The following is a 24,054-nucleotide window of genomic DNA, read 5'->3' as shown; positions in this document are numbered from 1 at the left end:
ATTTAACCAGGTAGGCAAGTTGAGAACAAGTTCTCATTTACAATTGCGACCTGGCCAAGATAAAGCAAAGCAGTTCGACAGATACAACGACACAGAGTTACACATGGAGTAAAACAAACATACAGTCAATAGTACAGTATAAACAAGTCTATATACAATGTGAGCAAATGAGGTGAGAAGGGAGGTAAAGGCAAAAAAAGGCCATGGTGGCAAAGTAAATACAATATAGCAAGTAAAACACTGGAATGGTAGTTTGCAATGGAAGAGTGTGCAAAGTAGAAATAAAAATAATGGGGTGCAAAGGAGCAAAATAAATAAATAAATAAAATACAGTTGGGAAAGAGGTAGTTGTTTGGGCTAAATTATAGGTGGGCTATGTACAGGTGCAGTAATCTGTGAGCTGCTCTGACAGTTGGTGCTTAAAGCTAGTGAGGGAGATAAGTGTTTCCAGTTTCAGAGATTTTTGTAGTTCGTTCCAGTCATTGGCAGCAGAGAACTGGAAGGAGAGGCGGCCAAAGGAAGAATTGGTTTTGGGGGTGACTAGAGAGATATACCTGCTGGAGCGTGTGCTACAGGTGGGAGATGCTATGGTGACCAGCGAGCTGAGATAAGGGGGGACTTTACCTAGCAGGGTCTTGTAGATGACATGGAGCCAGTGGGTTTGGCGACGAGTATGAAGCGAGGGCCAGCCAACGAGAGCGTACAGGTCGCAATGGTGGGTAGTATATGGGGCTTTGGTGACAAAACGGATTGCACTGTGATAGACTGCATCCAATTCGTTGAGTAGGGTATTGGAGGCTATTTTGTAAATGACATCGCCAAAGTCGAGGATTGGTAGGATGGTCAGTTTTACAAGGGTATGTTTGGCAGCATGAGTGAAGGATGCTTTGTTTGCAAATAGGAAGCCAATTCTAGATTTAACGTTGGATTGGAGATGTTTGATATGGGTCTGGAAGGAGAGTTTACAGTCTAACCAGACACCTAAGTATTTGTAGTTGTCCACGTATTCTAAATCAGAGCCGTCCAGAGTATTGATGTTGGACAGGCGGGTAGGTGCAGGTAGCGATCGGTTGAAGAGCATGCATTTAGTTTTACTTGTATTTAAGAGCAATTGGAGGCCACGGAAGGAGAGTTGTATGGCATTGAAGCTTGCCTGGAGGGTTGTTAACACAGTGTCCAAAGAAGGGCCGGAAGTATACAGAATGGTGTCGTCTGCGTAGAGGTGGATCAGAGACTCACCAGCAGCAAGAGCGACCTCATTAATGTATACAGAGAAGAGAGTCGGTCCAAGAATTGAACCCAGTGGCACCCCCATAGAGACTGCCAGAGGTCCGGACAGCAGACCCTCCGATTTGACACACTGAACTCTATCAGAGAAGTAGTTGGTGAACCAGGCAAGGCAATCATTTGAGAAACCAAGGCTGTCGAGTCTGCCGATGAGGATGTGGTGATTGACAGAGTCGAAAGCCTTGGCCAGATCAATGAATACGGCTGCACAGTAATGTTTCTTATCGATGGCGGTTAAGATATCGTTTAGGACCTTGAGCGTGGCTGAGGTGCACCCATGACCAGCTCTGAAACCAGATTGCATAGCAGAGAAGGTATGGTGAGATTCGAAATGGTCGGTAATCTGTTTGTTGACTTGGCTTTCGAAGACCTTAGAAAGGCATGGTAGGATAGATATAGGTCTGTAGCAGTTTGGGTCAAGAGTGTCCCCCCCTTTGAAGAGGGGGATGACCACAGCTGCTTTCCAATCTTTGGGAATCTCAGACGACACGAAAGAGAGGTTGAACAGGCTAGTAATAGGGGTGGCAACAATTTTGGCAGATAATTTTAGAAAGAAAGGGTCCAGATTGTCTAGCCCGGCTGATTTGTAGGGGTCCAGATTTTGCAGCTCTTTCAGAACATCAGCTGAACGGATTTGGGAGGAGAAATGGAGAAGGCTTGGGCGAGTTGCTGTTGGGGGTGCAGTGCTGTTGACCGGGGTAGGAGTAGCCAGGTGGAAAGCATGGCCAGCCATAGAAAAATGCTTTTTGAAATTCTCAATTATGGTGGATTTATCAGTGTTGACAGTGTTTCCTATCTTCAGTGCAGTGGGCAGCTGAGAGGAGGTGTTCTTATTCTCCATGGACTTTACAGTGTCCCAGAACTTTTTTGAGTTAGTGTTGCAGGAAGCAACTTTCTGCTTGAAAAAGCTAGCCTTGGCTTTTCTAACTGCCTGTGTATAATGGTTTCTAGCTTCCCTGAACAGCTGCATATCACGGGGGCTGTTCGATGAACATAGCACACTGCACTTTATTACTGGCGACAGTTTTGGTACTCATCCCTGCATTCTCTACCAGAAAGTTAGTTGGCCCTCTTTGATGTCACATAGGGTGATACAGTGCTATGTTTTCATGTATAAAGCTCTTTTACAAATACTCCCACTTTACCTAGCATCATTACTAAACATTAGTCTTATGAGTGACCACACTCGGCCTCGGGGATGGCTATCTCTGAAAATTCCTTTTGTCTTTACCGAGTTAGGTAAATCAGGTTTAACTTTTCTTGCAACTTATTTGTGGAACAATCTTAAAAATGTTCTTAAATGTGATGTTTTGGTTCCTGTAGTGCTATTCAGAAATCGAATTGAGGACATTATACTGATGAATGTATTTTTTTTTATGACAGAGTTTTTCTACCTGCTTGTATTTTCTGTAATTATACCTTTTTTTTTAAAACACTTCAATGTCAACCAGTGCAATCTAATATTTTTATTAATAAACCAAGATAGACCAGAACACGTCGTTTCCAATGGAAGCAAATTAATCATAGTGTGCAGAAAACTCGGTGGGCAGAGCCAAGCACGAGCTAGTGAGATCCTATTGGCTCGTTATAGCATTTATTTTAAAATGTTCGTTAGCGAACCCTAGTTCTGTGAAGTGCGCGTGTGCACTCCTTCTAAACAACGCAATTTTTAGAAACTCCGTCCACTCTGTTTGTTACAGGTTGTAGTTTTGGAAACTGTATGGATATCAAATGTTTCATAGATAAGAAAATGAGCAGAATGTCGCCCAAAATCCATCTCTCACAGCCGGACCCTGAGTTTTCTCTCATCACCATATATGGTACTGAGTGGAAACGCCAAGCGGATGCTTCACATTTATACATCAGGTGAAATATCTGTCTCGTTGTTCTAGCTGTAGTAAATTGGCTCTTTGGCTACCTTTTGCTACAGCCTATGTCAATGAGCGTTAGCATTCTAGCTAACAAATGCTGCATCCAAAATAGTTATTTAAGCAAAGATCACAACCAAATATAGTCTTAGCGACTGTTATTAAAGCAATAATCAAAACGTAATTAAATGCGTATGAGAACATTAAAAAGTTTGTTTGTTTATAAGTAATAAAAACGTAAATCTAGGCTATGTTGAATGGGCGCAGATGATGATGGCTTTCTTATGGTGCGTTCACGACAACTGAGAACTTGGGGGAAAACGAGGTAAACTGACGTCAGTAATCTTAAAGTCGTAAAATCGGAGTTCTAGAAAGAGGCCCAAGTTCCCTACTTGGATTCCCGAGGTAGAGGACCGTTAAACTAATTTTCCCTGTCGGAGCTTGTTTTCTCCTAGTTCCCAATTGTCTTGAACGCACTGAATATGGAGGTTTCCGAGCTTCCAGTTGGTTTGAAGGCTGCATTAGTAGCGCATCCAAAAGACAATCGGGTCTGTGCGTGACGTCAGTGTGTCTTGTACTGACTTAAAAGGGGGTATACCAGTGCTGTACGCTTTTTCTCTCTTCCTATGATTTGGGAAATATGTAAATAAATGTTCAAAGATTGTGTGTAATTCATTGGAATTCATGATTATAACTACAGCTTTTTCATTCATGAGGTTGCCATGACAACATATGTTGTCAAACCAGGTGGATACGAACTAGCTACTCCTTTCTAGTATCTCTGGTCAAACTATTCGACGGCTAGCTAACGTTAATGCTGCTAGCTAAACATTTAGCTAATTAACCTTTTAGCTGACCCCGGTAAACAGATGTGGCGAATGCTACCACGAAAACATGTCAAGGAATAAGGTGGGTAAGCCCTTCAAATGAAAATGTATGCATGCTCTGTGTAGCCAACTTTAGCAACGTTAGCGTTACTGTTAGCGCATTTTGACCTGTGGTTCTGATACTGGTGAAGCTGAAGGCTCTGGTTCTTCTAGGCAGCCGATAGTGGGCTCTAGAGCAGATCTAGCGCCGATTATCAGCTGCCTAGGCTGGTCTGGTCACGACTTCATTGTGTCCGACTCAGAGGCAGATATTTAGCTTTGCCTCTGTTGTGAACTTTTGCGAAGATAATCAACTAACGTTCAATGTCTAGCTAGCTAACTTATTAGCTTGTTCAGGCAATTGTGAATGGCTAGCTATCTTAAATCATTCATTGTTTCACCAGACTGCTGGATACAAGGGTCCTTATGGTTATCAAAAAAGAAGAGAGGGGTGAGTTGTTCTGCAAATATGGTTGTTATTAACCCGCTAACGTTAGCTACTTAACGTTACTCACTAGCATGATTGGAAACATCTGACAGTACATAGACAATTTTACATTCATTTTGACACCCAGCTAGTTAATTGATGATAGCCACTGTAGGCTAATGCTATTAGCTGTGTGTGTGTGTGTGTTTTTGTTTATTTGCATTTTACTAGCTATATTGTGTGTACACACTTTAAGAAGAAAAGGTTTTACATGGAACCAAAAGAGGGTTCTTCAAAGTGTTCTCCTATGGGGACAGCCAAAGAACCCATTTAGGTTCTAGATATAACTTTTTTTTCTTAGTGTAGACGGACTTACTTACATGACAAGAAATAAAATGCATATGATTTGTGATATGTGATCACAGTAATGGCAAATGTGATTTTATCTGGTGTGATGTTGGATGGCTGATGTTTGTGACATGGCAATGGAAGATACTAACAAACCACTTGTTGACTCCATAGGGATGGAAGAAGTTGTGTACGTTACAAATGTGGCCTAACAAACACCATTCAGGATGTCTTGCGACAAAGACCAGGCTGGATGGAGGTCAAAGAGTGAGTTGTGTAGGCTAGACCTAATGATGTAACCACAATGTGTGTGTGTGCGTGCGTGCATCCACAACATTGAATTGTGATTGGATACAATATGCTACAAAGCCTAGAGTGTGTGTGAGCATTTTAAATAGCGTATTGTATCCTGAGTGACTTAGCCTACATTACAAGACGTCAAATGCCCATGGTTTTTTTTGTGTATATATCTGTGAGCGCAGTGATGGAGAATGGGATTTTAACTGGTGTGATGTTGGGTGGCTGAGGGAGAATTTCGACCACTCCTACATGGAAGAACACGTGAGGATATGCCATTTCCGCAATCATTATGAGGTCAGTCAGTACCATTATAGATTAGTCAGTAACACTTAATGTGGGGCCCCCTTATCTATGTATTCATAAAGCCTTTACAACACTAGCCTACAAAAGACATTAGGCTATAACAGCCATCATATGTATGCTTGTTAGATGACAGGCAAATCTGTTGTCATGTGCAGAAGTTGTGCCTGACTAGCCTCATTAACTAGCCTCATAGAATATTTTGCCGGTGTCCATAAGGTTCATGTTTATCACTGCCTATGGGGGACATTATGTCTAAGCTGTTATGAAGGCTTTTATGATGCACGAGGATCATACAGTAGTGTTACCATGTATTGTAAAAATAGCTGTTAGCATATATGGACAGCAGGTGTGATTTGAACATATTTTCCCATGTGGCGCTCTTATTTATAGTCATGTATTATAAGGGCAATCTGCAGTTCAAACAACAGTTCACCCCACACTGTTTTGGTAAACAGCTGAGGAATGGGGCTGGAGAAAGGCAACCACTCTCAAATTCATAGTTAGATAGACTTATGGATGAAGGGACTGACCATCCATCTCTGAGATCAAAAATATTATTAGTTTAAGTAAGATCATAAGGCATTTCTTAAAGAGTCCATGTGTACATAGGCTATCATTAATTTAAGAGTCAAAAAATGGATGTACCTATCGCAGATTGCCCCTCATAACGTATCACTTATGTTTGTACTGTGTCATAATCTTAATTTGTTTTATCATGCAGCTGACGCGCAAGAACCTAATGGTGAAAAACCTGAAGAGGTACCGCAAAACCCTTGAGAGGGAAGCTGGCCGCATTGAGGCGTCCAAATGTGACTTTTTCCCCCGGACCTTTGAACTACCCAGTGAATACCACCTCTTTGTGGAAGAGTTCAAACGGAGCCCGGGCAGCACCTGGATCATGAAACCGGTGAGAGGACCTGCAGATTTGTTTTTTTGTTTAATATAGGCCTGTCTAACCTTTATTTAATCCATTCCCATCAGAGATACAAAAACATATATTTTCCAAGGGAGATGTGGCAAACAAGGCAGCTCCAGTTTAAAAAAACACAAAACAATCATACAACCAGAACATACCTGTGCACTAAATCTATAAGTCTACAAATACATTATTTTCAACAGTGAACGTGACAATTCACACAAGCTTAGTTTAGCATTAGGTTGCCATCAGTAATAAGAAGAGTAGACAAAACAAAACTATTGCTTTTACATTATGCACTAACATAATACATTTGTATCTTTATACTATAGTTATGAAGTTCAACTCCCTCTATCAATCTTTGTTCAGGTTGCAAGATCTCAGGGGAAGGGCATTTTCCTATTTCAAAAACTGAAAGACATCATGGACTGGAAAAAGGTAACACCATGCGGTAATATAATAAATTGAAACATGACATTATATGATTGTTGTGCACTGCAGATGTCTTATAGGTTGTTTCCCTTAACTTTTACATGGTTTATGTTCATGTTTGTAAAAAATTAAAATAAATAAAACCTTTTTTTTTAAAGACAGACAGACAAACAAACACACACTGACACTATATGTTTGTGTTTGTACAGGATGGGAGTCGCTCAGAGGAGCAGAGAGATGAGACTCAAGTGGAGAGCTACGTTGCACAGCGCTACATAGAAAATCCCTACCTTATCAGTGGTGCATTAAACTTAAGTTTGATAATAGGTCTAAGTTTGGAATAAATTATTACACAATGGATTATTTTGATATTTCTGCATTGCTCTTCTCTAATGTTCTCTTTTTATGACCTTTCCTTAAATAGGGAGAAAATTTGACTTGAGGGTTTATGTATTGGTTACATCAGTAAGTTTCGGTCTTCTCAATCACTAAATGAATCAAAATCAAAGTAATCAAATCTAAAACCATTTTGGTAGATCATTGGATTAAAGCACTTCACTCATATGGGCTTGACACACGTCAACTGATGAAGTAAGCAACACATGCTGTAAAATATGTCAATTTAACACTGTTAACTAGAATTAATTTGTGTGCGTCTTAGTATATCCCACTGAAGGCATGGTTATATCGAGATGGTTTTGCCCGATTCTCCAGCACCCGATTCTCTCTCACCAGCATTGATGACCAGTGTATCCTTCTCCTTACCTCATTACAGCCTTGTATGTGAGCTGAGTTATTGTCTAAGAACAGTTATCTGCACACAGTAGTCGACTGTTCTGCAGCCAAATAATAATAATTGTCTTTTCCTTAGAAACAAACTCCCAATGGTCGGCTCTAATCCGGAATCCTAATAATAAATTGTCTGTAACAATTTGAGTCTTTTGAATTGCCTGGAATTTAAATACATTTGACCCAAATTCTGTCCTACTATTTCTCCATCATCTCTTTCTCCAGTGCCAGTCTTGTGCCATTTGTTTGTGCCATCATGCCAACTCCTTGTCACTCGTTATCCTGTCATATAGTGCATTCCAAAAGTATTCAGACCCCTTGACCTTTTCCACATTTTGTTACGTAACAGCCTTATTCTAAAATGGATTAAATCATTTTTCCCCTCATCAATCTACACACAATACCCCATAATGACAAAGCAAAAACAGTTTTTTAAGAAATTGTTTGGCTTGGCAATGACAGCAATGGAGTTGGCAGGAGTACAAGCAGATCTGGGACTAGGCAAATAGAACGTCTCCTTAATGTTTCTTCTAAGATGTCCATCTCACCAATGTGGCAGTGCAAAAAACAGCGCCAGATTATGATCCTGAAAAGGTGTGTAGAATTCCTTCAAAAGTCACAATGTTGTGGGGTAATCTAATCCGAATGTTTAGTAAGACCACTGCTAAACACAATTTAAGAATAAATGACTTTGCTATGAATCTCTCTCTATTCTCCCTTCCGTGTGTGTAGGGCTGTAAGTGGCAGATGCAGCAGCTTCGGCGATACCTGACTGCGAGGCATGGCACAGAGACCATAGAGGCTCTGTTTAAGGACGTTGACAACATATTTGTCCGTAGCCTGCAGAGTGTGCAGAAAGTAATCATCAACGACAAACACTGCTTTGAGCTCTATGGCTATGACATCCTACTGGATCAGGACCTCAAACCGTGAGACACACGCACACCTCCCTCCTCATTCCCCACCGACTGACTGCATTTCTAATGCAAAACCTTAGCCAGTCTGAGCCCAGTATGTAACCACTGAATTGCTTTATAAATCTGACGTTTATGTAGGAAGGAACCTCATGAAGCTGGTTGAGGGAATGCAAAGAGTGTGCAAAGCTGTCATCAAGGCAAAGGGTGGCTCCATTGAAGAATCTCAAATATAAATATATTTTCATTTGTTCAACACTTTTTTGGTTACTACATGATTCCATATGTGTTATTTCACAGTTTTGATGTCTTCACTATTATTGTACAATGTAGAAAATAGTAAAAATAAAGAACCCCTTGAATGAAAGGGAGAGGGGAATACCTAGTCAGTTGTACAACTAAATGCCTTCAACTGAAATATGTCTTCCGCATTTAACCCAACCCCTCTGAATCAGAGAGGTACGGTGGGCTGCCTTAATCAACATCCATGTTTTGAGTAGATGTATCCAAACTTTTGATTGGTACTGTATATATACAGTGCATTTGGAAAGTTTTCAGGCCCCTTAACTTTTTCCACATTTTGTTACATTACAGCCTTATTCTAAAATGGATTAAATTGTTTGTTTTTCTAATCAATCTACACACAATACCCCATAATGACAAAACAAAAACATTTGCAGATGTATTAAAAATAAACTGATGTAACATTTACATACGTATTCAGACCCTTTACTCAGTACTTTGGCAGCGATTACAGCCTTGAGTCTTCTTGGGTATGTATGACGCTATAAGCTTGGCACATTTGTATTTTATTTTTTCCCATTGTTCTCTGGAGATCCTCAAGCTCTGTCAGGTTGGATGGGGAGCGTCGCAGCATAGTTATTTTCAGGTCTCTCCAGAGATGTTCGATTGGGTTCAAGTCCGGGCTCTGGCTGGGCCACTCAAGGACATTGAGACTTGTTCCAAAGCCACTCCTGCGTTGTCTTGGCTGTGTGCTTAGGGTCGATGTCCTGTTGGAAGGTGAACCTTCACCCCAGTCTCAGGTCCTGAGCGCTCTGGAGCAGGTTTTCATCAAGGATCTCTCTGTACTTTGCTCCGTTCATCTTTCCCTCAGTCCTGACTAGTCTCCCAGTCCCTGCCACTGAAAAACATCCTCAGAGCATGATGCTGCTACCACCATGCTTTTCCATAGGTACCAGGTTTCCTCCAAGACGTGACGCTTGACATTCAGGCCAAAGAGTTCAATCTTTGTATCATCAGATCAGAGAATCCTGTAGGTGCCTTTTGACGAACTTCAAGCGGGCTGTCATGTGCCTTTTACTGATGAGTGGCTTTCGTTTGGCCATCCTACCATAAAGGCCTGATTGGTGGAGTGCTGAAGAGATGGTTGTCCTTCTGGAAGATTCTCCCATCTCTACAGAGGAACTCTGGAGCTCTGTCACAGTAACCATTGGGTTCTTGGTCACCTCTCTGACCAAGTCCCTTCTCCCCTGATTGCTCAGTTTGGCCGGGCGGCCAGCTCTTGGTCGAATCCTGGTGGTTCCAAACTTTTTCAGTTTAATAATGATGGAGGCCACTGGGTTCTTGGGGACCTTCAATGCTGCAGACATTTTTTTGGTACCCTTCCCCAGATCTGTACCTCGATACAATCCTGTCTCGGAGCTCTACAGACAATTCCTTCGACCTCGTGGCTTAGTTTTTGTTCTGACATGCACTTTCAACTGTGGGGCCTTAAATAGACAGGTGTGTGCCTTTCCAAATCATGTCCAATCAATTGAATATACCATAGGTGGACTCCAATCCAGTTGTAGAAACATCTCAAGGATGATCAATGGAAATTGTTTGCATATGAGCTCAATTTCGAGTCTCATAGCAAAGGGTCTGACTACCTATGTAAATAAGGTATATCTGTTTTTTAAATTTAATAAATGTGCAACATTTTCTAGAAATCTGTTTTGCCTTTGTCATTATAGAATGTTGTGTGTAGATTGAGAGAAAACAAATATTTAATACATTTTAGAATACGACTGTTATGTGGAAAAAGTCAAGGTGTGAGAATTATTTCTGAAGGCACTGTAGATGAGCAAACAAATAGATAAGTGATACCCCCTCCACTTATTTGCCCATCCAGAGAATTAACCAAATATACAGATGGAGATTCAGTGAAACAAATCACATTGATTTGTTAAGACTTGTCACAGTCTTTTGGTCGGGAGTAGGCCTAGGCTACTAATTGACATAGAGTGAAGAGCAAAATAATCCACTTGTTAATTTTTCAATTTAACCTTAATTTAACTAGGCAAGTCAGTTAAGAACAAATTCTTATTTACAATGACTGCCTACACCGACCAAACCCGGACGACGCTGGTCCAATTGTGCACGGCCGGTTGTGATACAGCCTGGATTCGAACCAGGGTGTCTGTAGTGACGCCTTAAGCACTGAGATGCAGTGCCTTCGGGAGCCACTCGGCAGCCCCAACAAGCTGGCAAAATGTTCTGATCAGTGCTAATAAATCAGTCAACTAGACAAGATGATCATGCGCAGCACTCACCTCAACTTAGCTAACATTTCCACAGCCTAATTGTAGCCTAAACAATATCCAAATGGAGATATTGGTTGATTTATCAAGACCCCACGCTTGTCTCAAAACAGCGCAAAACAGTGCTGAAATAGTTCACCACACGCGGGTAGGCTATTGCTTCAATCAATTGGATGACTTTTAGTTTTAGCAAGTTTTAGCAAGCAACAATTTGATGCCATCAATTGTATTAGCCTACTTTATTTCAATATTTTTGTCGTTCAGGTATATTTAGTCCCACAGTAATTCTTTATGGATCCATCCAGTTGTGGTTAAGAAAGCAGTGCATGTGGTGAGCTATGCGAAGAGATGGGTGAGACATGCTTCGCAAAGTTTAGAACTGCCGGGATGATAGTAGTAACGGGCGCTGCCTAGCAACCATCAAGAGTTTAAGAGCGTAGGCAGAACTTTACTGCAATCATGACTAGGTCGGTTGGAAGAAATATAACTATAGGCTTTGTCACCGACAATACCTTTCATATATAAAGAAAAGTTGTCGGGATGCTAAAGTTGGCAGGAAAATGTCATGGTTTGAAAGGTGTATAGTGTATAAGGTTCAGGGCAGGGTACTGGGCGGAGGCCAGCTAGTGGCGACTGTTTAACAGTCTGATGGCCTGGAGATACAATAGAAGCTGTTTATCAGTCTCTTGGTCCCAGCTTCAATTCACCTGTACTGTCTCCGCCTTCTAGATGGTAGCGGGGTGAACAGGCCGTGGCTCGTGTGACTGAGGTCCTTGATGGTCTTCTTGGCCTTCCTATGACACCGGTGCTGTAGATGTCCTGGAGGGCAGACAGTGTGCCCCCGATGATGCGTTGGGCTGACCACACCACCCTCTGGAGAGCCCTGCGGTTGCGGACGGTGCAATTGCCGTACTAGGTGGTGATACAGCCTGACAGGATGCTCTCAATGGTGCATCTGTAGAAGTCTGTGAGGGTCTTAGGGGCCAAGCCACATTTCTTCAGCCTCCTGAGGTTGAAGAAGCACTGTTGTGCCTTCTTTACCATGCTGTCTGTGTGAAGGGACCATTTCAGGTTGTCAGTGATGTGCACGCTGAGGAACTTGAAGCTTTTGACCCTCTCCACTGTGGCCCCGTCGATGTGGATAGGGGCGTGCCCTCTCTGCTTTCTCCTGTAGTCCACGATCAGCTCCTTCATTTTGTTGACATTGAGGGAGAGGTTATTTTCTTGGCACCACTCCGCCAGAGCTCCAACGTCCTCCCTGTAGACCGACTCGTCATTGTTGGTAATCAGGTCTACCACTGTTGTCGTCAGCAAACTTGATGATTCAGTTGGAGACATGCATGGCCAAGCAGTCATGGATGAACAGGGAGTACAGGAGGGGGCTGAGCACGCACTTCTGTGGGGAGGTGTTGCCTAACTTACCTACCTTCACCACTTGAGGTCGACCTATCAGGAAGTCCAGGACCCAGTTGCACAGGGAGGGGTTCAGACCCAGGGCCCTGAGCTTAGTGATGCGCTTGGAGGGCACTATGGTGTTGAAGGCTGAGCTGTAGTCAATGAACAGCATTCTGACATAGGTATTTAGGGGCAGTCTGCGGTACAATGGCGATTGCGTCATCCGTGGATCTGTTGGTGTGTCCACAATGTAAAGTGGTAGCTAGGTCTGTCACAATTCTTGGATCATCTTAATGTTAGATCATTGCCGTCATCCTTAATCTCTTTTAGGCCAATTCAGAATTATAAGCAGACGCAACTCTTCACTTAATCTTTCATTGATGTCAATGTGAGACTGGTGCGAACATTCAAGTCGGATTGCAATTCCTAATTTGTGTCTCTCCACAGGTGGCTGATAGAGGTGAACGCCTCTCCCTCTCTCACCGCCAGCAGCCAAGAGGACTACGAGATGAAGTGTTGTCTGCTGGAGGACACCTTACACATTGTGGATATAGAGGGCAGGTAGGGAGTGGGGAAAGGATACTCAACCCAGGGCCAATATGCCTACTGGGTTCCTTCTTTGCTTTTGATTTAGCCACTGATTTAGACCTCGGAAATCAAGATTCTCAGGCCAATTGGTGACATAATTTTGGTTTTAAAGTAACTCTCCAAGGAAAATATAGTTTTTAAAAGCTAATTCTGTGAACTCATAGCCAAATAATGTTGTTGACTCACAAGTCCTTTATTTGTATTTGTGGCCAAAGCATAAATTAGAGAATAACCACTGTAATACCCCTCCTCAAACCTGTATCTGAAACAGACTGTTTCAAAAAGTTGACCTCTCACACTTTGGCCGATATGTCTCATTGGCTGAACTGGCAAATCAACTGTTCAGACAGGGGTTCACAGAAGGGGGAGAGAGAGAGAATCTATTTCACTCATTTTGTATAGGTCATATTTCCTAGAAGATCTGGACAGCTAAAATACTGGACAGCTACTGAAAAATCCACAGACAAAATGGCCCCTTAGTGATAGAGCTGAATATCTCTGGATTAGGGTAGACGTCATTTGGGAAACCAGTAGGCATGAATTTGAGTTTTCCCTTTTAAAAGGGAAACCACACTTTAGGTTCAACTCAGAATGTTTACTCTGTATTAACATAAACCACGTTACACCTGACATTGACTTAGCCTCAAAATATACAGTATCAACATTCTGAGTGACCCGCAGTGTGGTTGCCTTTAGTGATGGAATTGGATCCAAATATTGGCTTGCTCCTTTCCTATCTTCGTTACTTTCCACTGATGAGAAGACTTGATTGGTAGTCTCCCTGTGCAGATGGATTACCTCCCGCATGAACAATGTTCCAACATGCATGTCTGCACCGATACAAACGTCCAGTTGGTATAGTCGGAAATGGACAGGAAAGCAGGAAATCCAGCTTTCTTACTTCACCGCCTTTTCCAATTGTACACTGGTATAAATATCCCCACCGGACAGCTAGCTAGATGGAGCTGGCAGAGAATATTTTCAATGTGTATTTTCCAAGTTAGTGGTTTGCATGAGCCATGACAGCGAACGTTAGTGTTACAAGCTTTCCACCACTGACTGGCTGTGGCTATAATTAGCCTAGCTATCTGCATTCACGTTGGGTCCACCTCTTTCATGTTTCCGGGGTGATAGTATATCAAGGGCACAATTCCCGCCTGCATTTTAAGCTGAGCCTACCCAAATGTATGATTTGTTGGGAGAGTTGTCTGTCTGAAGAGCACCCTCCCTGAAAGATTTTATTTCTCCCCTTTCGAAGTTGCCAAGAAAATCCCCTATTGTTCCCAGACCTAAGGTAACAGCACTTCCCGAGACTACTTAATAGGGGAAAGTGATTTGGTGTTATTTTTCCTATCATCTATATTCTCTCATTGGTTGTTCTCCTTAGATTGACTGGCAGAGAGAAGAGGGTTGGTGGCTATGACCTTATGTGGAACGATGGACCCGTCTACAGAGAAGATGTCAACCTAGAGACACTGGGCAGTGCCTGTTTCACTGCAAACACACACCTCGGTAAGTCTGGCTTAAACTGTTACTCTCAGTCACCACACTTGGGTTCAAGTTCATCTCATGTCAGTCAAACAAAAAAGCCTCATAGAAAATGATTGTCTCTTAAACATGAATTTTTACACTTCAATACATTTGCTTCTCACCCTAGAGAGAGCATAATATCAGGTTGTGTTTTGACAACTGTTTTCTCCACAACAGGCTGTGTAAACGACAGAAAGAAGCAACTCCGTCAGCTTCTAAAACCATTTCCAGGCAAGAAGAGGATATGACACACTACCCCAAAAGATTTTCCAATTGAAATCAACAAGCCTACATATCACCACAGTTTCCATCAATATTTCATAAATATGTATTTTCTTACAACCTCACTCATAGATGGTGAGGTCACACTCACACAATGACATCACTCGATGATTCAGTGCAAAGCATATTTATTTCTATGCCTTACAAACAACTGCATTCAACATTGAGAAAATATGCACCACTTTCTGTGTGCGTGTGAATGTTTATGACAACTCTACTCCCTGATCTATGGCTTAGATACTTTACATTAATATTGAATCAATAAAGTGCAATTTAACACAGTACGACTATTACATGTATGTAGCGTTTCAATTAATAAATTCCACATAAAGTACAATACATTGATAGACATTCTAATGTAAACAAATGGAATAACTTAAATTATGCAAAACAATATACATTCAGCTTTTTTGCTTAACATTTTTCCTACCCAAAACTGTAAACATAAATGTCAATGACAAATGCGAATCAAAATGTGATTAACACAATATCTATCATAAATAGAACTATGGTGTACAAAATTTGGAAAAATATGCATTTACATTCGTAGCAAACATTAGACTGTCTCTCTGGAACAAAAAAAAAGAGCTTATCCCTATGCAAATTATACTTGTAATAGACAATGTCAATTAAAGTCTATTCAAACAAGAGAAAGCCCTTACACAAGTATACCTTGAATAGAGTATATCATTCATATTGAACCAATAAACCATCATTCCAACAATATCTCAAAGTGTGTCTCTCCCCGTATTCAACCATAAACTCTTAGACACAGAAACAAATGAGGCACCAAAGAAAGATACACGATTGTCAAGCAACAAAGGAAAAACATACAGTGAGAGAATAAAGGAACAAATACATTCCAACACCAGAAACAGCTCCACTAGACCGGTGATGATGGCTATTTTGAGTGAACCTCAGGCTCTGTGGATCAGCCTACTTACTGACTAAATAATTAATGGTTGACTAATAATAGGCCTATATGTTGTCTACTTTTCAACATCAATAACCTGTACTGACAAAACTGGCTGTACAGTGCAAAGTGCCTTGAGCCCAAAGTCTTCAGTTTGCCTAAAAGCCTGAATTGATTACAGTCTGAAATAAACATGTCTGGAAAAAAATATTTACTCCACACATTAGATCATAATATCAGATATCATGGTCCAAGCGCCATGTAAAGGCTTGCGTGTATTGGCCAAACCAAGATTGTTACAGTACAACATGTTGGCAATGTTTTTATTCTTTGACCTATTAAAGTATCACTTAAAATCAAGTCTACATGAAATAGATGATTATAGATTTTTTATTTGACCTTTTGAAAGTTGCAAACAGCTAGCGTAGTGATTTAAACAGCAGTAAAACAGTTACAGAGCCTTCAGAAAGTATTCACACCCCTTGACATTTTCACATTTTGTTGTGTTAGAGCCTGAATTTCAAATGGATTAAATTAAGATTTTGTATCACTGGCAGAGCCTGTTTCACTGTGGAATGATGTTTTTAGAACATTTTTACAAATTAATTACGGATGAAAAGCTTGAGTTAATAAGTATTCAACCCTTTTGTTATGGCAAGCCTAAATAAGTTCAGGAATCTCAAACAAAGATTCAACCACAAAGACCAGGGATGTTTTCCAATGCCTTGCTAAGGGCACCTATTGGTAGATACAAATCAAATAAAAAAACAGACATTGAATATCCTTTTGAGCATGGTGAAGTTATTCATTACAATTTGGATGGTGTATCAATACAGTGTAGTCACAATGTAATCACTTCAAAGATACAGGCGTCCTTCCTAACTCAGTTGCCAGAGAGGAAGGGAACCGCTCAGGGATTTCACAATGGGGCCAATGGTGACTTTAAAACAGTTAGAGTTTAATGGCTGTGATAGGAGAAAACTGAGGATGGATCAACAACATTGTAGTTACTCCACAATACTAACCTAAATGACAGAGTGAAAAGACGGAAACCTGAACAGAATACAAATATTGCAAAACATGCATCCTGTTTGCAACAAGGCACTAAATTACAATTGCAAAAAAAAAATGTGGCAAAGAAATTCACTTTATATCCTTAATACAAAGCGTTATGTTTGTGGCAAATCCAACACATCATTGAATACCACTCTATATTTTCAAGCATGATGGTGGTGGTTTCATCATGTTATGGGTATGCTTGTCATCGACAAGGACGATGGAGTTCTTTTTAGGATAAAAAGAAACAGAATATAGATAAGCACAGGCAAAATCCAAAAAGGAAAACCTGGTTCAGTCTGCTTTCCAACAGACACCGGGAGACAAATTCACCTTTCAGCATAACAATAACCTAAAAGTTGCTTACCAAGACAACATTGTGGCCTAGTTACAGTTTTTACTTATAATCGGCTTGAAAATTTAGGGCAAGACTTGAAAATGGCTGTCTAGCACTGATCAACAACCAACTTCACAGAGATTTAAAAAAATAATAAGAATAATAAGAATAATGTGCAAATATTTTACAGTTCAGATGTGCAAAGCTCTTAGAGACTTACCCAGAAAGACTCAAAGCTGTAAATTGCTGCCAAATGTGATTCTAACATGTATTTTTATTTATTTAACTAGGCAAGTCAGTTAAGAACAAATTCTTATTTACAATGATGGGGGACTGCAGTGACACCCCTTGCACTGAGATGCAGTGCCTTAGACTGCTGCGCCACTTGGGAGCCCCATTGACTCAAGAGTGTGAATATTTACATAAATGAGATGTTTCTGTATTTAACTTTCAATACATTTGCAAACATTTCGAAAAACATGTTTCCACTTTGTCATTATGGGGCATTTTATGTAGATGGGTGAGAGAAAAAATATATTTAATCCATTTTGAATTCAGGCTGTAACATGACAAAAAGTAAAAGGATATGAATACTTTCTGAAGGCACTGTATATTATATAGAACTTTATCAAGCATAACTTTAAGCTCCTGTACTGAGCCAGGAAATGTGGTTACTTTGCAATAAAGTGAACATTCTTTGCTTTTCCATTCGCTTTGGCAGACAACGGTGCCTTGAAGAGAGAGAGTGGCTCTTTTACTGTTCTTTTAACCCCACTTTTAGATGCCTGACTTCCTGTTTCTTTCTCGACCCTCTTGATCGTGTTAGCCTCTCGTTTACTTCCAGAGTGTGTGTGTTTCTCCACACCCGCCTTAGCCGTACTGGACTCCTTCCTCACCTCTGCTTCCGAATTGGCTCTGGCGCGGCCTTTCTTCACACTGGCCTGACTTTTACCGTTAGTGCCTGGCTCCTGGGCGGGTTTACGGATGTTGCCAACCGCCTGCATGTGTCTGACGTGGCTTCTTCCTGCCGAGGGGCTACCTGGAGTCTGTCCTCCTCCACTGCAGCCTGTAGCCCTACTCTCAGAGGAAGTGACCCGGCTCTCACTGCTGCTCCTCTTCGGGGGAACCCCGGGCCTGGCTCGGCGCTCCAGCAGGGGACTGAGGCGCGAGTGGCGCTGGTAGGCATAGGAGGAGCAGCTCCCGTTGCACAGAGGGTAGCGGATGTGACAATGGGGGCAGACTGGGAGGCAGGAGAGCTGCTGTGCTGCCAGCGAGGGGGGGTTGTGAGGGGCAAGCGGGAAGGCGCGCTGACACTGCCGCAGGCCTTTGGGGGAGCTGAGGCGGCTGGGTGGCGCCGTGTGGGGCCGAGGTGCGTTCGTAGTGGTGGCAGAGGGGAAGCCCAGGGCCCTAGGACGGCCCCCCGCAGGTCGGCAGGCCTCCGCCTGCACAGTCTGGATCTGGAGCCACTCCAACTGCAGCAGCCTCTCCAGGTACTTCTCCAGGGGCCCCACAGGTTTGGGACGAGGTGCGCCTCGACCCTCCGTGTGGAGGAACACAGCCAGCTGGCGTAGGCTCCAGGTGTTGAAGGGAGGAGGCAGGAAGTCAGGGTAGTTGTAGCTGACGCTTTCGTTGTCGCTTGTGGCCCCGTGTGGTCCTGGGAAGGCTGGGGGGAAGTCGCTGGAGTTGATCACTTCAGCGCGGAGGTTGAGATGGGGTGGGGTGCAGGGGGTACAGGGGGAGGGGAGTACAGGCAGTCTCTCTGAGTCTGACAGGTCACTGGCGCTGTCCGAGTCGACTTCCTTCTGCTCAAACTGCCTGAGGGACTCCAGGGTGGGGACTTGAGTGTGTGTGTGAAGCCGCATTGGCCCCTGGCGCAGCCCAGGTATAGGGGAGAGGGGCAGAGAGAGAGCTTTCCGACTTCGGCCCAGTACCCCATGGTTCTGATCTAACTCACCGCAACATGGGGACGTTCGCTGAACCTCTCGCTTCTCTTGCCTCTGTGTGGAGGAGTGTGTGTGTGGTTTAGACTTCAAGCCTCCTTCTTGAGGGCTGTGGAGAGTTAGTGTTATTAAGGATTTGACTGGACTGAGTCATTTTAAGAAAGGGTTCCCCTATAAACTTACCTTGCCAGTTTGCTAGTGTTTCGAGTAGTGCCAGATTTGACTCTGCTTCCCTTTGAATGAATGCCCTGAGGAGAAAATGTACCATATAAGTTATTTGCCAAACACTAGTCTGGTTATTAATGGTAATTGTGCACATGACAAGACCTCATGATCTGCAAGATGATTTCACCACCAGTCACTCACCCTCTGGATTGTCGACACAGTGTCCTTATCCTGACCTGGAAGGGCATTCTTGAGCTGAGCTCCTGCCTTCTTCACCTTGTTAGCTTTCTTTGAACTGTTGAAACAAGAGAGTGGAGTGAGGAGACAGGAGAGAGCTTGTAATTATCTCTTTGCACTATACGCAATTTGGAGTGTTCCTGCATGTGGGCATTCCTGAATTTGCAGAAACCCCTCTTTATACTTCTATTGGTCACTTTTTAAGCTACGACTCCGGTATACAGGCAGGAGGCGGTGGCGCGCCAGTACAGTAGGTGGTAGTAATGCACCATAACGTTGGATGCCAACCGCCAATAAACCCCACAGAAGAAGAAGTGCCTGTCGGCCATTGCTATCCTGCAGTTATGTTAACAATGGCTAGGGCAGGTGTTCGACAAGTGTTAGCGAAGGAAACTGGATGCTAGGTAGCTAACTAGGACACAGGCGGTACATAGGAAGCAGGATGCGGGATATGTAGGTAGCTAGGACACTGTTTTCCACAGTTCTATTAACCACGGTGAGGGCAGGTGTTCAGCAGGCGTTAGAGAAGGAGTTAATCCATTTGAATTCAACCACTTTTTGACACCCCCCCCCCCCTTTTGATTTGAACAAAACCTTCCATACATATTTGTCCATTGTAGAAGTGCTCAGAAAGTGACTTTTTTGGCCTGAATGCTAAAACATTTAAGACATAAAGGGTGCTCAAAGTTGACCTATTTTGCATACCATATCATCACTGATAAAGATAAACAGTTGAGATTGATATCATTTAAAAACTTGCAAAACAGGGCTGTCAAACTGTTTTATAATTATTTTTGATTAAAAAAAGTGTTTTTTTCCTTCATCGTCAATGATCTAAAACTCTGATTTTTTTCATATTCGTATATGTTGAAACGAGACCCTATTTGACTTAATCTGAGGTTTTCGGTTGTGCCTGCCATCGATTAAGGTACAACATGCTCTTGAATAAAGGTTGGGTGTCATGTTTTGGCTGATAAATGTAGTAAAATAGAATCAAATTGAAATTTTGACTTTCAAATAGTATGACAAAGATAGTTATAGGTCCACACACATAGAAGAATGTTGATTTGAATGGGAATATCTTGTTTTAAATTATACTCAATCCTCCATAAGAAACTATTGAAATCATAGAAATATAGATAATAGAAAATACATGACCGCTGGATCCTTGTGGTAGTAGTTAGAAGTTACAATTTCAATTCAATTTAAATGGTGTACCAGCTAAATTGCAGTGGTCTGAAAGGAACAGGTCCATTATATGAATTATAATTCTATGATTTAAATGACACCCACCCTGTATTCAAGAGCATGTTGTGTCTCAACAGATTGGTGACACAACAGAAAAATCTAAGAGGAAGACTCTAAGCTAGAACATATGCGGTTCTGAAAAACTTGGCATTTACGTGTTTTTAGATAATTGATGTTAAAAGGTTAAGGTCCTTTGATGTGTATACAAACAGTGTAATTCCTTGCTCTGCTGAATTGCTGATTACTGCCACGGGGTACTTCCTGTGTTTTTATACAATGTATTTTACGCACCAGTGCATAATCTGTTTTTTTATGCCTCGATCACACCAACAGTGTTTGCATTTTGGTACACCAGAAGTGCATTTATTTCCAATGGAACGATGTGTTTGCCTTGCAGCGTTACATTGCAGTGCGTTCTGTGAGGTGAATGCGTCAAACAGTGTGCGTAGCTGGCTTGACAGAAATGGTAGCAGAAGGTGAATGTTTAACTTTTGTTGCACACATCCATATTATGCTGCATACTATTTTGCGCAACAACAGTATCTGTGTGATCAAGGCGTCCCGCACTCAACTCTGACGCTTCGATTTCGCAAAATAGTACGCAGCATCATATGGATATGTATGCAACAAAAGTTCAACATTCACCTTCTGCTACCATTTCTGTCAAGCCGTCTACACATACAGTTTGACGCATACGTTCGATAAATCCAACATATGCACCACACCGAACGCACTGCAACTGCCTCTGCAATGCTGGAAACGCAACGTTTCATTGGAAATTAATGTAATTATGGTGTACCAAAATGCAATGATGTTGACGGTGTGTTCAACGCGTTAATGCTTTGCAGTTGTGCATCCTGATGTACTCTGCTGACTGCTCCCTTATGTACTCTTTTGTACATACATTCTGTTTAAAGTTCAATAAAGTTTATTGCAACGTGCTGGCCACCTACTCCTCTTCTATCTTTCACATTTAAAGGTACATTTCTTTTGAATGTTTATTGAATTTATTTATGAAATTATAACATTTTGATCATCCTGTTTGTAAGCTCTTAAATGATATCAACCATTTACTGTATATTTTCCAGTGATGAAGACATGGTATGGTGGGGTATGGAAAATGGGTCAACTTTGAGCACCTCTATCTCCTGAATGATTTGGCACTGAGGTCCAAAAAGTAACTTACTGACCATTTCTTCCATGGGCAAACATGTATACAAAGTTTTGTTTAAATCAAAAGTGAAGCTGTCACAAAGTGATTGAATTCATATGGATTTACCCGAGGGACAAGTAGTGCTAGCTAGAACACAGGTACACAGCAGGTAGGATAGGTAGCTAGCTAGGACACAGGTACACAGCAGGTAGGATAGGTAGCTAGCTAGGACACAGGTACACAGCAGGTAGGATAGGTAGCTAGCTAGGACACAGGTACACAGCAGGTAGGATAGGTAGCTAGCTAGGACACAGGTACACAGCAGGTAGGATAGGTAGCTAGCTAGGACACGGGTACACAGCAGGTAGGATAGGTAGCTAGCTAGGACACGGGTACACAGCAGGTAGGATAGGTAGCTAGCTAGAACACAGGTACACAGCAGGTAGGATAGGTAGCTAGCTAGAACACAGGTACACAGCAGGTAGGATAGGTAGCTAGCTAGGACACACACAGGTACACAGCAGGTAGGATAGGTAGCTAGCTAGGACACAGGTACACAGCAGGTAGGATAGGTAGCTAGCTAGGACACAGGTACACAGCAGGTAGGATAGGTAGCTAGCTAGGACACAGGTACACAGCATGTAGGATAGGTAGCTAGCTAGAACACAGGTACACAGCAGGTAGGATAGGTAGCTAGCTAGGACACAGGTACACAGCAGGTAGGATAGGTAGCTAGCTAGGACACAGGTACACAGCAGGTAGGATAGGTAGCTAGCTAGAACACCAGTAGACAGTGTCCTTTGCCCCGGAAAAACTCAAATAATATTTTTATTTCCCATTTGACCCAGATTTTAATAACGTAGATAATCAGGGGAAATCCAGAATATCAAAAGTGTCACACAAACATGAAGATATCTTGCTCTTTGGGAGGGGGCATGCCTGCAGATGCAGGAATGCCCACAAGCAGAAACAATTGCAGGCCGCAATCACACACTATTGGGAAATTGTATTTCTATTTCTATGGGCACAAGCACTGTTCATGACACAAACTGTTCACACCCCTCTTGTTGGCATAGAGAACTTTGCAGGTTTAAAGCTTATGTCCTGCAATTCTACACATTTTGTCATGAAGTGCAGATAAAAAAAAAAACTTTTAAAACCAATTGTCTTGCAATTCTATACATTTTACCACGCCTAATGTATATTCATATGCAATTTGAGTGGCTCGAACATTACTACAGTTTTGGAAACCACTGCTCTATATAACCACTGTGATTATTATTTGACCCTGCTGGTCATCTATGGACGTTTGAATATCTTGAACGATCTGGCCTTAATGGCCATGTACCCTTATAATATTAACCCGTACAGCCAGAAGAGGAATTGCCACCTCTCAGAGAATGGTTCCTCTCTAGGTTTCTTCCTAGCCAGTGCTTCTACATCTGCATTGCTTGCTCTTTGGGGTTGTAGGATGGGTTTCTGTATAAACACTTTGTGACAACTACTGATGTAAAAAGGGCTTTATAATACATTTGATTGATTACCTCGTAATCGGTTCGTTATTTTCAGAATTCTTCGTACGTATCTTCTCTTTGGAAACAACGCGTTTCAATGCCGTGGAGGCAGTGCGTTCCTGCATAATGGGGCCCATGATCCTGGAGCTCAAGGACAGCTGCTTTCAGTCCAATGCAACGGAATAACGTCCTACTGTAGCTATAGATGCCAACCTAAATCCCATATGAGGTACTCCATGTTGAGGGTAAAATCGTCCATATTATCGAAAGTGATGCAGTGCATAATGCGCATATCAGGAGTCTATTCCCGTGCGAAAACAAATACTGTAATAATATTCCAGTTTTCTCAAGGGTTTACTGCCGTGTCGTGTACGGCAGCTAACGTGAGCCCCCGATCAATAAAACAACTGTATCCTAAATTCGTTTCCGCTATCACTGTGTCGAATAGGCTTGTTTACTTGCTGCGGTCCCTGTCTGGCACAGTTCCGTAGCCCACTTCTGGGATGCGTTCAGTTCGTTAAACGATTTGCTACGTTGCATGACGTACACGTTTCCATAAAACGGTGCGCACCGTTCTTCAACATTATTTGAAGTGTGTTTGCTCCCGTTTGACAGGTGTGATCAATATGTGTCTTCCCATTTCAAATCGCAAAATTCATGCAGCACACAATCGTCCCCTGTGCCACCATAGCCTATTCACAACATT

At 42.2% G+C, this 24,054-nt stretch overlaps 2 protein-coding genes across 2 annotated transcripts; one reads left to right on the top strand and one right to left on the bottom strand.

Annotated features, from left to right (window-relative positions):
- The first annotated feature begins 3,265 nt into the window (after positions 1–3,265).
- On the top strand, positions 3,266–15,067 carry ttll9 (tubulin tyrosine ligase-like family, member 9). Its single transcript, XM_029664523.2, has 14 exons — positions 3,266–4,064; positions 4,426–4,472; positions 4,971–5,063; positions 5,279–5,390; positions 6,121–6,306; positions 6,685–6,753; positions 6,957–7,047; positions 7,172–7,212; positions 7,409–7,496; positions 8,072–8,130; positions 8,269–8,465; positions 12,833–12,946; positions 14,361–14,485; positions 14,681–15,067. Exons 1-14 carry the CDS (start codon positions 4,050–4,052, stop codon positions 14,749–14,751), a joined length of 1,308 nt encoding a protein of 435 aa, XP_029520383.1. The 5' UTR covers positions 3,266–4,049; the 3' UTR covers positions 14,752–15,067.
- Positions 14,897–23,836, bottom strand: fam217ba (family with sequence similarity 217 member Ba). Its single transcript, XM_029664522.2, has 4 exons — positions 23,379–23,836; positions 19,398–19,491; positions 19,215–19,279; positions 14,897–19,140 (listed from the first exon to the last, which is right to left on the bottom strand). Exons 1-4 carry the CDS (start codon positions 23,483–23,485, stop codon positions 17,763–17,765), a joined length of 1,644 nt encoding a protein of 547 aa, XP_029520382.1. The 5' UTR covers positions 23,486–23,836; the 3' UTR covers positions 14,897–17,762.
- Positions 23,837–24,054: the final 218 nt, after the last annotated feature.

This window comes from Oncorhynchus nerka, linkage group LG7, assembly GCF_034236695.1.
Source record: "Oncorhynchus nerka isolate Pitt River linkage group LG7, Oner_Uvic_2.0, whole genome shotgun sequence".
In the NCBI taxonomy this organism is placed as follows: Eukaryota; Metazoa; Chordata; class Actinopteri; order Salmoniformes; family Salmonidae; genus Oncorhynchus; species Oncorhynchus nerka.
This window is presented reverse-complemented; position numbering and strand designations above follow the sequence as displayed.

Bases quoted from the DNA above. Each gene is read 5' to 3' on its own strand.
- ttll9 (XM_029664523.2), top strand. The intron at 5,391-6,120 runs GTCAGTCAGTAC...TTTATCATGCAG, and splicing joins ATTTCCGCAATCATTATGAG to CTGACGCGCAAGAACCTAAT. The intron at 14,486-14,680 runs GTAAGTCTGGCT...TCTCCACAACAG, and splicing joins CACTGCAAACACACACCTCG to GCTGTGTAAACGACAGAAAG.
- fam217ba (XM_029664522.2), bottom strand. From the start codon at position 23,485: ATGGGCCCCATTATGCAGGAACGCACTGCCTCCACGGCATTGAAACGC. The intron at 19,280-19,397 runs GTGAGTGACTGG...TTTTCTCCTCAG, and splicing joins CTGTGTCGACAATCCAGAGG to GGCATTCATTCAAAGGGAAG. The intron at 19,141-19,214 runs GTAAGTTTATAG...AACTCTCCACAG, and splicing joins AACACTAGCAAACTGGCAAG to CCCTCAAGAAGGAGGCTTGA.